The sequence below is a fragment of the Staurois parvus genome, unplaced genomic scaffold (genome assembly GCF_062004578.1).
Source record: "Staurois parvus isolate SC_StPar_1 unplaced genomic scaffold, SC_StPar_1.0 ptg000362l, whole genome shotgun sequence".
In the NCBI taxonomy this organism is placed as follows: Eukaryota; Metazoa; Chordata; class Amphibia; order Anura; family Ranidae; genus Staurois; species Staurois parvus.
This window is the reverse complement of record NW_028318158.1, coordinates 4,988,032-5,003,153: the sequence shown is the minus strand read 5'-3', so window position 1 is coordinate 5,003,153 and position 15,122 is coordinate 4,988,032. Positions and strand designations below refer to the sequence as shown.

General features: G+C 40.5%; 1 protein-coding gene across 1 annotated transcript in view; it reads left to right on the top strand.

Annotated features, from left to right (window-relative positions):
- Window positions 1-14,780, top strand: part of HHIPL2 (HHIP like 2) — a 150,205-nt gene extending 135,425 nt beyond the window's left edge. The window contains exons 8-9 of the mRNA XM_089685041.1: window positions 9,433-9,515; window positions 12,396-14,780. Coding sequence (XP_089541167.1) covers window positions 9,433-9,515; window positions 12,396-13,762 — 1,450 coding nt within the window. The 3' untranslated portion in view covers window positions 13,763-14,780. The remainder of the gene's footprint in view (window positions 1-9,432; window positions 9,516-12,395) is intronic.
- The last annotated feature ends 342 nt before the right edge of the window (window positions 14,781-15,122 follow it).

Below are 15,122 nucleotides of genomic sequence, written 5' to 3'. Positions count from 1 at the left end.
CATATGGGCTAGCAGCCAGGGAGAACTGTTAGTAAACAAAACAGTCCTCCTCCGTGATGGAGATCTTTGGAAATCACCGAGAGCAGGCGAGTAATTACTGGCTGGGATCTGGTGATTGACAGCCACGGATGCGAATAGCGGCACAGGTAGGGTGTGCGTGCAGCTCGTGTGCGCCCCCCTACCCGAAAATGCAAAATCACATATATATATGTAATTTTGCAAACCCGTGCCGCCAAGTAGCAATATTTCTGCTATAGGGAGGATGGGAAGCAGTTAAATAGTGGTGATGGTTGAATTTCAAGAGACACTGATAATAGATGCAGTAAAAATTACACACATGGTTTGTTATGGAGAACACCCAGAACCTTCTCTGCCCCAATCTGCACACAAGTCACTCTGAATATCTGGGGTAATTCTTTTAAATGTAAGCACCATGCTGCACACTGAGGAGACCTCTAGACATGTCCTTTCCCTCACCTCTAAACTATTACTTTCAGAGACCTTACAGTCACCACTCAACTATTGGATAAATAGGAAAGTGAACTCCAACTGTGCTAAGCACCTGCGAATCTCAAAGAGATCTTGACTCTATCCTTTAAGTCATCTATATGCCAATTTTTTTTCTGATTCTGACATATCAGGAACTGGGCTATACCATAATGACCCAAGGGTACAGCCCCCAGAAGCTACTACCCCATATATATCCCTCCATGCCCGAGATGTGCTGATAATGCCGTTTGGATAGGGGAGACATATTACATGTGTTTTGGTTGTGCCCAAAACTCCACATCTTTTGAAATAGGGTACATGCTATAACACAAAAATGTACCGGTAAGCTTTTACCATTCGCACCTTCTTTTTTTCTGCTGCACCACACTGAAATCCTATTGTCCACATATAAGAATTCGGGAGTAAAACATCTGGTCAGTGCTGCTTGGTCAAGTATTCCTCCTCTGTGGAATTTGGCAGACCCATCTATTTTTCGGCAATGGTTCCTCAAGGTCAAAGACAATAGACAAATGGAAGGTCTGACTTGCTCCCTCAAAGATACGCATAAAAGATTCACTAAAACATGATTTTCTTGGATTGAATACTCCTGAATGGAAGAATCTGAAAAGATCTTAGTGGGATGATTCTCACAATGTACCGGGCACTCACCACAACTTTGACTGAGGAGCTACTTAACTTGTATCTTTTTAGAAGAGCTGTTAGAGATGGTTCCATGATCCTGCACTCAGCCTCTGAACCACCTGGGGTCTGACATCTTTTTGTTAATAATATCTTTCCCTTTCCCAACTCCCTTCCCCGCACCATCCTTTTTTTTTCTCCCTCTTCTTTTACCACAATCCCTCTTCTACTTCTTTTCTACACTATACTATACTATAGCAGGATAAGAGGCGGGATACTGTCAGAGGATGGCAACCAGTCAGCTTCTATCTTCAGCTTGTTCAGTTAAGCTTTGAAAATGAAATATTGAAGCCGTTGGCTGTGCACCCTTCTATACTGACTGTGGGCAACAGTGATGGACAGGTGGTTGAATGTTAGTTACTTTGGCTGTAACTGTCACCAGCACCCTCAAAATATTCATACTACCCACTGTTGGGACATTCATACAGTGTTGAGTTAATTTGCTGACTGGTTGATAAGTGTGGTGGCAATGTGCACCTTGCTTTAAAAAGTTAGTTATTGCTTGCTGAGACACACTGAAAAGTCTTTAGCTGCCTCAGAAGTTTGTATTAAGGATATAGAGTACTGGACAGAGTAGTTAGCTGCAACTTTAATGTGGTTGTAAACCCTTGGCTCAGTGAAGTAACTGCTCTCAGGTGATAGAGTGATATTAAACAAATCCTTCTTCATAAGTTGTACCTGTTTGTCTGTAGCATTTGTCCTCTACGTCCTTGTAAAACCCAGAGATGAAAAGGATTTTTCCTAGACTCACAATGCAGAGGGCGGGGAGCTGTAGCAACACACTGTACAAGAGCTCTGAGAGCTGATTGGAGAGAAGCGACACCCCCCCCCCCTTTACACAGCACTCAGGGACAGAGGTGAGGCTGTCAATCAGCTGGAGCTCCCTCCCCTGTCATCTTTTTTCTTTTGGTGTCAGGAAAACTTGTCAGAATTGACTCACACTAGCAGAGCAGAGGAAAGAAACAGACAGATGAAAGAAATGCCACTTAGTGCTTTGGAGATAGGCAAGTAAACACTAAAAATGCACTTGTTAAAATTTCATGTCTGAGGTTTACAACCACTTTGAAAGGTTAACAGTTAATTCCTTGCACTGCTGCCCCTTTTACCCTCAAAGCTTTCATCCATAGCACTGGTCCCTTGTAGAGTATTGACTATGCTGACAGCTATCATGCTACAGTTCTTTAATTTAGGCATTCTTTAAGATCAATAATAGTACTGTCAAAGTTGACACTATCAAGTGCCACAGAGAAATGTCACCAAGAGGGCCCATCAAAGTTTTGCTATAGGGCTTCACAATCTGCACTTACGGTCCTTTTGACATAGAAGCCCAAAGTGTCTGGAAAGCTTGGGTTTTCAGTCTGTTGAGTTATCTTATATTAATCTCAAACATTTTGACAGATAGATAGATAGATAGATAGATAGATAGGACAAAATAAATGGAAACACTACATGATTTGCAGGTGTGAAAGAAACAACATGTTTTGCGTTGAAAGTGGAAGTGATGTAACATTCTTTTGCTTCTGCTGTGTGATGAGACACCTAGCTGACAGGTGGGAAGCCTCGCTTTCGTCATTCACTGCATGCGCTGCTAGTAATAAGGAGCCATGTCAGACAGTGATGAGCTTCAAAGAGGGCAGATTGTTGCTGCCTGCTTAGCTGGTGCCTCTGTGACTGGAGTTGACAATTTATTTGCCGTACTGCGAGGTACAATATCAAAGATTACGACAGCATACATACAGTTTCCAGCAAAACATTGTCTTATGTACATAAGTGCTGTCGACATGGTCAACTGACCGAAAGAGACAAAAAGACATGACGCAGGATTGCAACCTGAAATAAGAAAACAACTGTGACTGCAGTGATTGCAGAGCTCAATCTCAGTCTTCATGGGACAGTCTTCGCGGGACTGAGATTGAGCTCTACAGTCACTTTTGCAGCAATTGTTTTCTTATTTCGGGTCACAATCCTGCTCAGTGTCCTGCAGCGCACAGTCAATGACGGAAGTGAGGCTTCCCACCTGTTAGCTAGGTGCCTCATCACACAGTGGAAGCAAAAGAATGTTACATCACTTCCGCTTTCAACATGAAATATGTTGTCACTTTCACACCTGCATATCATGTAGTGTTTCCATTTTTTGTCAAACCCCTGTACCTACAGGGGTTTGACAAAAAATGGAAACACTACATGATTTGCAGATTTACAGATAATAATGATGATTATGTTGGCCATTAGAGGAAATGGTCACCATTAAGACTTTATTCAGAATGAGACCCACAGTGTGTGACTTATGGTGGGTATTATATATCTACCTGCTCCCCACTAAGACCTGCATCTGGTAGAGGAAAGTTTTTCAGCATCAACTTCCCTTGTAGCTCTGAGATGTCAATTGACCAAATGCTGAGAGCCACCAAAGAAGATGATGCTGCAAAATGTGTAAAGGTGTTTCACAATAAACCGTGTCTTTTAGGAACACCCATGTGTATGCTTATCAACTACTGCGACACCATGGCACACAGTTCATGGTACATGTTATTTAGCCCACAGTAATCTGCTAGTAGCAAGAGAACGCTATTTGGTTGTGTTCACCCTTCAGGCCAAAGTTTGCCAGTCCTCCATGATAGAGAGATAGATTGACAGAAAGAAGGTTCTGTAGGGAGAGAAAGAAAGAAGAGAGAAGGTGCATTGTGGATGTTGGGGCCCTTTTTAGGGTTCCTGTACAAATCATTTTGAATTATGGTTTAAGTTCAACATAGCTCACTTATTACAAAAAACACTAATACATTCCACCTGTTCCTGGTATAATAAAGCAGTACATCCATAATGGAATATAAGTGCCTGCTGGACCATATCTGTCCTATAGCTCCTTTCAGATGTTTTCCTGTTTTTGAGAAATGTACACATGTTCCCCATTGGAGTTATTCATTATGACCATAACTAGTCTGCTTCCTTTGAAGGGTCTATTATCCTCCGTACATACTTCCTTTCAGTGTCCGTGTTTTCAATTAAAAAGTCAAGGCTGTACACACCGCTATTATGTAAATACAGCAAGGTAGATGAAGCTGGGAGCAGGGCTGGTTTTAGATGATATGGGGCCCTGGGCAGAGTCATACTGGAGTCACTGTAGCTGAATACTGCAGGCTTTCCAACATGACCCAGTTCATAAGGCACTGAATGTTCTACTCCCATGCATCTTTCTACACTTTATTTTTTTGCAAAGAGACCATAAGAGACTTTATTTCAACAGAAATCTTCCCATAAGATTATATGTATATTTAATGTGTTTTGTGCATGTCATTTACCAGGTAAAGCCTCCCTTGTGAAGACATCTAAAAGGCTAAAAGCCCTGATACAACTGCTAGGTGCTGACATCTTGGGCGTGTCATTCAAGTGACAATCAGTAATTCCCCTTTTTTTTTCCCCCAGCAGCTACATAAAAGGTTATGTAGGGAGCTGAGGGGTGGGGCAAAGGAGCTTGGCCAGCATAAAGAGTAATTAGACATTCCCAGAAGAGGAGAGGGTTATGATGTGCAAAGAGGGAGGAGCCCTGTGGAAAGGAACTGACTCTCCATGAGTGGTCTAATTTTCTAACAGGTTCAAAAGCCCAGTGAAAATAAATAAATGTAGTATTTTATGGAATAGATTGGGCCATGCTGGGAGACATGATACTGCTGCTTGCTTCTCAACGCTGATAGTTGTCACTCAACCCATGCTAAAATAGCCATACCAAAGAACCACACAAATAAGGACCAGTGACATTTTTCTTTTCAAAGCCTGGCTATATCAGTAAATTATGAGTAAAGCATACACTGGCACTAAACAGACTCACAGGGACATCCTTTTGAAAGGGAAGAAACAATATAAAGAGAAAAAAGTGAGTAGGGACCTGCACTCCACCATCTTCTTTACCTGTTTTAACCTAGAATTTGAGGAAATAAAACAAATTGTTTGCAGGTATTTGCCATTATTAAGAAGTGACGAGGGTATGAAGGTATGGGCTATCATCGACAGGGGTTCATTTTGTAGCGCCTACCATTAGAAATATGTCACCTCCAAGTTTATTTCTTTCTAAAAAAAATACAGGCACATGGTTGAGAATGGCAATCATGTACAAATGAAATCATGGTCCTTGTTTGAGTTGTGTCTACCTTGCTAATCCACACACAGGTCATATAGCAAAGGTTACTCTATATGACCAGGTATGTGGTGTATAGAATTTCTTGCAGAACTTGTTGTAAGCAATATCTGGGGAGAACAAGATGTCTGTGTGACCGGGTATTAGTAATATTAGGACACTTTGTGGATTATCATAATTAATATAAATACAAATAATGGAGTGGATCATCCCACCAGAAGAGATGATTGTTTCTCGCTTTTGAGCAAAAGGAAAGTTTATTTGATCTTTAAAATGAATACTTGGATAAATAGTATCTAGTATCCCAGTGTCTAGGGAATTACAACTTCAAAAGTATAGTTCATAGACATTTATTAACAAGTAGTAATTTGTACATCAAGCCAATGTGTTTAGGGGGAATAGACTCCCCTTCCTTCAGGACTAGCAAAAAAAAAAAAAGTGGATAAAAGATACATATAGCAATTTATATGTATACTATAAGAATAAAAACATCATGTTGTATTCTTCTTATATTCTTTACAGTTATTTATAAAAAATGTATATACACATTATATTGCCAAAAGTATTGGGACACCTGCCTTTACACGCACATGAACTTTAATGGCATCCCAGTCTGTTGGGTTCAATTTTGAGTTGGCCCAGCTATAACAGCTTCAACTCTTCTGGGAAGGCTCTCCACAAGGTTTAGGAGTGTGTCTATGGGAATGTTTGACCATCTTTCTAGAAGCGCATTTGTGAGGTCAGGCACTGATGTTGGATGAGAAGGCCTGGCTCACAGTCTGCTCTAATTCATCCCAAAGGTGTTCTATCGGGTTGAGGTCAGGATTCTGTGCAGGCCAGTCAAGTTCCTCCACCACAAACTCGCCCATCCATGTCTTTATGGACCTTGCTTTGTGCACTGGTGTGCACTTATGTTGGAAAAGGAAGGGGCCATCCCCAAACTGTTCCCACGAAGCTGGGAGCATGAAATTGTCCAAAATATCTTGGTATGCTGATGCCTTAGGAACTCCCTTTACTGAAACTGAAGGGCAAGCCCAACCTCTGAAAAACAACCCCACACCATAATCCCCCCTCCACAAAACTTTACACTTGGCACAATGCAGTCAGGCAAGTACCGTTCTCCTGGCAACTGCCAAACCCAGACACGTCCATTTGATTCCCAGACCAAGAAGCGAAGTTCGTCACTCCAGAGAACACGTCTACACTGCTCTATAGTCCAGTGGTGGCATGCTTTACACCACTTCATCTGACGCTTTGCACTTGGTGATGTAAGGCTTCGATGCAGCTGCTAGGCCATGGAAACCAATTCCATGAAGCTCTCTACGTACTGTTGTTGGCTTGATGCACATGTTGCTACCTTTTATTAATCATCTATGAGCCATATTTTAGAGGTTGTAATTCTCTGGATATCGAGCCCATCACCACCATCCACCATTGGGCAGTATCGCCCAGAAGACATTCCTTCCTTTTTGCCCACACGGCTACCCACTAAGGATCGGTGACTAATCCAGTCAGTCCAGCGCAGTCTGCAACACACGTTAAAATGAATACTAGGATCCCTAGTTTTGCATTTTGAGTGGTACTTGAAACACTTTTATGAATAAAATCTCTCTGGGAATCAAATATCTTCCCTTTTGTCTTGGTTTCCTTTTCTGTGCTCTCAGCTCCTTTCCTCTGGTTCCTATCTCATTATTTGTTCCTTCCACACTTTTCCCACAGTCCCCCCCCCTTCCGTTCGGTAAAAGCTCTTTTATTGAACATAGAAAACACACTCTTTGGGGCTTTTCATTGATTAAATCTATGGATTCTTTGGTTTTTAAAATTGAAAGTTTTTTTTAATGTCTTAACAGGTTTATGAATATACTTGATGATAGATTTTTATTATGGACATATTTTTGATGTATATATAGTTATTTACAGGATATGTAATTTGGATAATCAAATGTATGGATTTATGTATATTTGTAGTTTTATTTCATATGGCTAAATATATCACTTTAGACAGACTAAACCACACTCTGTATATTCCTTTAACCACTTGCCTACCAGGCACTTATACCCCCTTCCTTACCAAGCCAATTTTCAGCTTTCAGCGCTGCCGCACTTTGATTGACAATTGCGCGGTCATGCAACATTGTACCCATATGAAATTTTGATCATTTTTTTCTCACAAATAGAGCTTTCTTTTGGTGGTATTTAATCGCCACTGGGCGCTTTACTTTTTGCGCTATAAATTTAAAAAAGTGCAAAAAATTTGAAAAAAAAAAAAGTTTATTTGTTTCTTTTATAAAATTTTTCAAACAGGTATTTTTTCTCCTTCACTGATTTGCGTTGATGAGGCGGCACTGATGGGCACTGATAGGCGGCACTGATGGGCACTGATAGGCAGCACTAAAGGGCACTGATAGGCAGTACTAATGAGGTGGCACGGATAGGCGGCACTGATAGATAGCACTAATTAGGGGTCACGGATAGGCGGCACTGATATGCAGCACTGATAGGCGGCACTGATAGGTGACACTGATGATGGGTACTGATAGACGGCACTGACTGGCATCACTTCTGGGCACTGACTGGCGGCACTGACTGGCACAACCCCTGGGCACTGACTGGTGGCACTGACTGGCAGCACTGCTGGGCTGCACTGGTGGGTGGCACTGGTGGGCAGCACTGGTGGGTGGGCACAGGTGGGTGGCACTGGTGGGCACAGGTGGGTGGCACTGGTGGGCACAGGTGGGTGGGCACAGGTGGGTGGCACTGCTGGGCACATGTAGGTGGCACTTCTGGGCACAGGTAGGTGGCACTGCAGAGTGGCACAGGTGGGTGCACTGCTGGGCACAGGTGGGGGCACTGCTGGGCACAGGTGGGGGCACTGCTGGGAACGGGTAGGCGGGGCTAGTGGGCGGAACTTGCGGGTGTCACTGCTGGGCACCGATCATCAGGGCACTGATCATCAGTGCCCTGATGATCGGTGCCGATCCCCGCTCTGACAACTGCCGGTTCTCGGCAGTACTTTCCTCACGATCTGACAGCGTGAGGAAAGTGCAGCCGAGAACCGGCACTTGCCTTTCCCTGTGATCAGCGTGTCATTGGACACCGCTGATCACGTGGTAAAAGGCCGGTGGGATCGGCCTTTCACCACATCACGTGATCAGCTGTGTCCGTAGGACACAGCGATCACGGAGATCGCCGGGTGCGCGCCCCCTGGGGCGCGCAGGAGAGCGCGTTCTGGGAGGACGTCATATGACGTCCACTCAGAACTGGCCGGCCGCGGTGAAGCCGTCATTCGGCTATGCGCGGTCGGCAAGAGGTTAAGAAATACTTTGTTCTTAAATGGATAAACCCAATATGAGTATATATATGGAATCCTCTATGTGGTTTCACCCACCTCCACGACTAAGCTTGTGTGGGTGAAATGCGTCAGGGGTAGTTGTTGGGATGAGGACTATCATTTTGTCTCTGTGGAATAAAGTTGTTGATGTTCATGACATCATCAAAGTCCAGTCAAGTTTCATTGCTGCAGTAATTGAGCATTTTTTTTATGAGGTGGAGAGATGGTGGACATTTGAGAAACTTCTGGGGTCCTTAAAATGTGGGGGCCCTCGAAAAAGTAGTGCAGGGTCTGCTTAGTCACCAGGCTGTCTGTCACTCAATTAACAAGCAGACATTTATTTTTTCTCTGTATACGTTTGATTGGTGAATCTTTTAAAAGCCTACTCACACCAATGACGTGTTTTGTAATGCATTCTCACTGCATAGACAGTCCAAAATCCAGGTTATCCTATAGGCATAATTCTCACCATTACAGTACAGTGCAAAGGCCCTTATGCAATGTAGCTCAGAGCACATAAAAGCCCAAAGAAGAAGGAAGCAACTTTGAAGGAAATGCAAGCAAACACCTTGGAAAAATGCACTGCAAATACATGTAGACACACATAAACATGCATGACAAACACAGTTTCTGGTGTGAATGGGCCCTGAATTTACATGGTCAATTATTAAGTCAATGCTTATTTCTTGTGCATATTTCAGCATCAGCTCCAAATGGAGCCGTGTTCAGTGGGAACTAGTCCTCTTGCCACCTACTGTATATTGCCCTATTTTCTTTCCAGGAGAGCGCCCCCTGGGAAGTGTAACTATAATCCTAAGCCAATAAGGATCAGAAGCAAAGTCATCCCATTTGTTCCACAAGAAAGTAAGTAAATATAAATACCCATTTGTCTAATCTAGGTAGCCTGTTTTCACCAGCTTAAAAATAGACATGTGATTTGTTTTGATACGAATTAAAATTTGGATGAAATTTTCTTTATTTGGAGATTCAGATGTATCTGAATTTCTGAATCACAATAGTAACAAATTTCAATGAATCCAAAATACATTATAAGGAAACAAATGATCTGAATTCGAAAATGAATTTGAATTTGAAATAGTAACAGATTTCATTAAATACAGTAAGGTATAAAAGTGAAATAGGATGATGATTCCTACTTAGGCTGCTTTATAGAATAGGAAATATTAGAATACAAAAGGATAAAATAGAATATAAAAGAATAGAATAGAACTGAATAGAATATAAAATAAAGAAATAGAATAGAACAGAATAAAATATAACAAAACAGAACAGAATAGAAAGGAGAAGAATAGAATAAAATAAAATATAACAAAACAGAATAGAATAAAACAAAATAGAATAGAATATATAAAAAATACTATAGAAAATAAAAGAATAGAATAGAAAATAAAAGAATAGAATAGAATGAATATACCTGTTTTACGAATGGATTCTAAAATAACAAATATACAAAACGAATCTGAATAAACAAAACAAATTCTGAAAGTGAATCATTCTAACATAACAAATGATGAACTGAAATTAATAACTTAACGAACAAATCCCAAGTGAAACAATATTTCCAAATTTTTCTACTTATCAATCCACTTCTATTAACCTCTTCATGCCGAGCATACGCAAATATTCGGCTTCTCAGTGGCTGGGCCTTGACACTGAGCGACCGCATATTTGCGTACCATTTGTAAACAAACATGTGCTGAGAGTGTGTGCCCTGCTTGATCCCAGCATATGTGTCGGCGTCCTTGCAATCGGGACCTTTTCGATCATGTGACCGCCATGACAGCCAATCACTGCTGTCACATGACCCTAAACCTCGCCCTTATTGCCCAGCACTAGAAACCCCTTAAAGGGCCGGGAGGCGCCGTGTGAAGGGGTTAAAGTGGCATTAAACTCGACAATTTTTTTTTTCTTGATGGGCCCCATGATGAAAGCCTTACCTTTCAAAGACGCCCTCCATTACTGAGCTGTCATCGCTGCCAAGTCTTCCTTTTTGGCCAGGTTTCATTTCAGGTTCATACTCTCCATCTATTTAAATGGCGGGGCCGTGCGTGATGATGTCACTCCTGCACTCGGAGGGCACTCAGTGTGCCCTGAATGCAGAGTGTACTGCGCATGTGCCAGTGACGTCATCGGCTGAAGCTGATATAAGTATCTACTGAACAGTGCAAGTTTATGAGATATTCACGGTACCTACAGGTAAGACTTATTATAAGCTCACCTGTAGGAACAAGTTTAACCACTTGCCTACTGGGCACTTTTACTGCCCAGGCCAATTTTCAGCTTTTAGCACTGTCGCACTTTGAATGACAATTGCGCGGCCATGCAACACTGTACCCATAGAAAATTTTTATCATTTTTTTCAAACCAATAGTTTTCTTTTGGTGGTATTCAATCACCACTGGGTGTTTCATTTTTTGCTATGCAAACGAAAAAAGACCGAAAATTTCTAAAAAACAAAAACTTTTTTATTAGTTTCCATTACAAAATTTTGCAAATAAGTAATTATTCTTCAGAAATTTAGGCCAAACTGTATACTGCTACATTTCTTTAGTGAAAATAACCCAAATAATTATACATTATTTAGTCTGTAGGAAATTTACAAACTATGGTATATATCTGAAAATCAACCAGTCCTGATGTAACGATCTCATTTCTTGAGGCCCAAAACAGTACAGTACATATATCCCTCAAATTACCCCTTTTTGGAAAGTAGTCTGAGGTATTTAGTAAGAGGCATGGCGAGTTTTTTGAAGTTGTAATTTTTTGTCATAATTTTGTGGAAAATGAAGAAATTAAAAAAAATATTCACTTTCATTCATTTCATTTTTTTTTACATACTCTCACCAGTGCAGTTCAGTGTCATCATATAACTGGTGTGGTGGTGATCAGGGACAGTGATTGGTCACAGTACGAAAAAGAAAAAAAATGTGTTACATTTTTTAAAATTATTTTATTACATTTTTTTTCTTTTTTTTTACGATTTTCTTTTTATAACACACTGTGACCAGAGCCATAGTAACATTGTACTACTCTGGGAAAGCGATTGTTATTTGTTTTTATTTTTTTGCTATAAGCAAGCATTTTACTTAACGAAATCGATTAATTCTATTTGTTTTGTTGTGATTAGCTCTTGTGATTGGCCATTGCTAATCACATGACACAGATGGGCTGTGATTGGTCCAGTCTATAGCATGTGACTAATCACAGCTAACAACATAATTGTATACAATGGATGACATGAAAGGAAGCCATCCATTATTTACAGTTGTCATATGACCTGCTGTAACAGATCACAGCCCCATGGGCGCAGGTGAGACGCCTATATGGGAGGACATCATATGACGTCCACCCAGAGAGGCAAAAATCCCACCCGGCTGTCGTTTTACTATAGGCCGGGTGGGTACTTTTTAAAAACATATAAATTATTTAGGTAGGAATATTACTCACAAAGTTATTGTCACATAACCCACAAGATTAGGGCTTGTTTATAAATCTGTGAATCGGATATTCACATTCACTGCAGATAGATCTTCCTATTGTATGTGTTTTAAATGAGTGATTCATCAGTGGTGAATGTTTGGTGAAAGTCACGTTTGCTGCCTTATAAATATATCCCATGATGTTGCTTAGTTTGGCCTCGATGTCTATGGATCAATAACATCTGGTCACAAAAGCTCTAATTAATATTTACTATGCATCATGTGGTCTTTCATTTTCTTCCAGAGACTGTTCTTCAAATTCTTATTGAAGAAATGGAAACACAGCAGAAACCAATCAAAAAGCCTCCCAGGCCCTCCAGGCCCCCCAGGCCTCCACGTACAACTAAACCTCCCATCAAACTAACTATTACTAAGAAACCTTTTACAATGACAACTGTATCACATACTGATCTAACAAAGGCACCAACAGAATCCGACATAGAAGATGATCCTTCTGAAAGGACAAATACTTCAACTGTCATTACTGATGTTCCTACTGTCCAATCGGCTACTACTAAGAAACCTTTTACAATGATAACTGTATCACCTACTGATCTAACAAAGGCACCAACAGAATCCGACATAGAATATGATCCTTCTGAAAGGACAAATACTTCAACTGTCATTACTGATGTTCCTACTGTCCAATCGGCTACTACTAAGAAACCTTTTACAATGATAACTGTATCACCTACTGATCTAACAAAGGCACCAACAGAATCCGACATAGAATATGATCCTTCTGAAAAGACAAATACTTCAACTGTCATTACTGATGTTCCTACTGTTCAATCGGCTATTACTAGGAAATCTTTTACAACAACAACTGTAGCCCCCACTGAGACAGCAAAGGCACCTACAGAACCTGCTGTAACAGAGTGCGACCCAACTGAAAGTTTAAATATTTCAACTTTCATTACCACCCAAACCCTTTCAATGACACCAATAAGGCCTGCAAAAGTCACCATCACTACAACATCACTAACTAACGCTAAAAAGAAGGCTAAGCCAAGTCTTAAGCAGCTAATGCCTACCAAAAGCCCAAAGAAGCCAACAAAGAATATTCTTAAAAAACCATCACCAACTAAACTTTCAACAAGGCCAACTAAGACCAGTGTACGTAAAATCCCACCTACTAAACTGACACCTACCAAGAGACCGACAAAGGATAAGTTTAAAAAACTACCACCAACAAAACATCCAAACAAGCCAATTGAAGGTCATGTCACAAAAGTTCCTCTTACAGAGACTACAATCAAGGACCCACCTGGAACAAAACATACAAAAATGAATAATAGGACAAATTTAAAAATGCTTTTGCCTACAAAGGTGCCTAAGAGGCCAGCTTCAACAAAACTTCCAAAAACTACAAAAAAAGACAGAAAATCAAAACATCCAAAGGGTATTTCAAACAACAATGGCAAAAAATCAGGGAAATCTAAAGATATAAAAGATAAGACCAGAAACCACAAGAAGAAGAAACTCCAATCAGAGTTTTCAGAAGACAGAAATACAGCATTTTCATTGAGAGGAAAGGCAAAGAAACAAAACTCAAATGCACAAGTTGACATAAAGACCGAAGCCATCCAACATTTACCTTTATTTACTTAAAGCAGAACTCAAAAATAACAAGAAAAATATAAATAGCCCATTAAAAGACAAAAAACCAAAAGCATATTTTCTACACTATTTACTTCAATACAGAATTTTCACCTTTACTTTTATTACTGGTGAATGTCCTCAGTTTGATGGCCAGCATCATTCAACCCACTTTCCCTGAGGCCAGGTCATCTTGGGCCAACCCTGGCCTGTTACTGGACAGGGAAAGGGGAAACAGCACCGTGATGAGCTCATCTTTCTGTCTTTCTGCTTTCTCCTCCTATCAGCTCCTATCAACATGTTAGCCCATTGGCTTATTGTGTTGCTTCTTCCTCTCACAATCCTGCCCTGCTGTACAGGGACTGCAAGAGGCTGATACCAAGTAAAATTTCAGTACACTGCTTCTATTTAAAATATATATTTTATGATGTATTATTGATTACTGAGCTGCATTATTTGTGTAATTTTATCTACCTAATGTAGCTTGAGTTTTAAAAACCAGTATACAAACTGGTCATCATAGCCTGGAGTGTGATATTCAATGGTCGCTATTGGTATCAACAGTTGAATTATCATTTTATTTTCATTATCATCTGTTGTGAGTTATTAAGCTGTTGGATAAGTAAGCCAGTCTTCTCTTCCTGGGGATTCCAAGGTACTCCCAAGACAATTCCAACATGTGTCCTGCTAAAGCAGGTTCTTCAGGCTGGAACATGGCTGAAACAGTCCCAAAAGAAGCCTCTTATATGATCCCATGTCCACAAGAAGCCAGTAATTGATACTTGAGGAACTGTATGGAGAACTATATACTGTAGGTGGCTGTACTGTGGAATTGTCTAATCTACACTGGTACTCATGGTCAGTAAAAAAAAGTCTCTGATACCATAAATGACTTTGTCGAAGTAAGCAAGCTATTTCCAGGCTGAAGACCTTGGAGATGGTACAATACAACCCATACGGCTCATTTTTAAATAATGTTTAAAGCTATAGTTTATGTTTTGCTTTATACATTTGAAAATTTTTGCTGCCATGGCTTTGTCTTCATTTTCTACATGATGATCATTTTGTTTTTTTAGAGCCTCAGGGGCATCTGTTTCTGGTTATAGAAAACACAGGGACCACAATCACATATTGGGAAACACAAATTTAAAAAATGGCTTTAAGAGCAATGCAGGAGACCAAAAAGTTAATTTTGATTGTTGCTGATATATAGAGATGAGCGAAGTATTCAAAAATTCGATTCGACTGATTCGGCGAATTCGTGGAAAAATTTTGATTTGAGTCGAATATATTCGCTGTGAATTTAACTTAAAAAAGGGTGTTTCTAGGCTTCAGAGAGACTTAATATTAGTGCAGAACACTGTACCTTTAA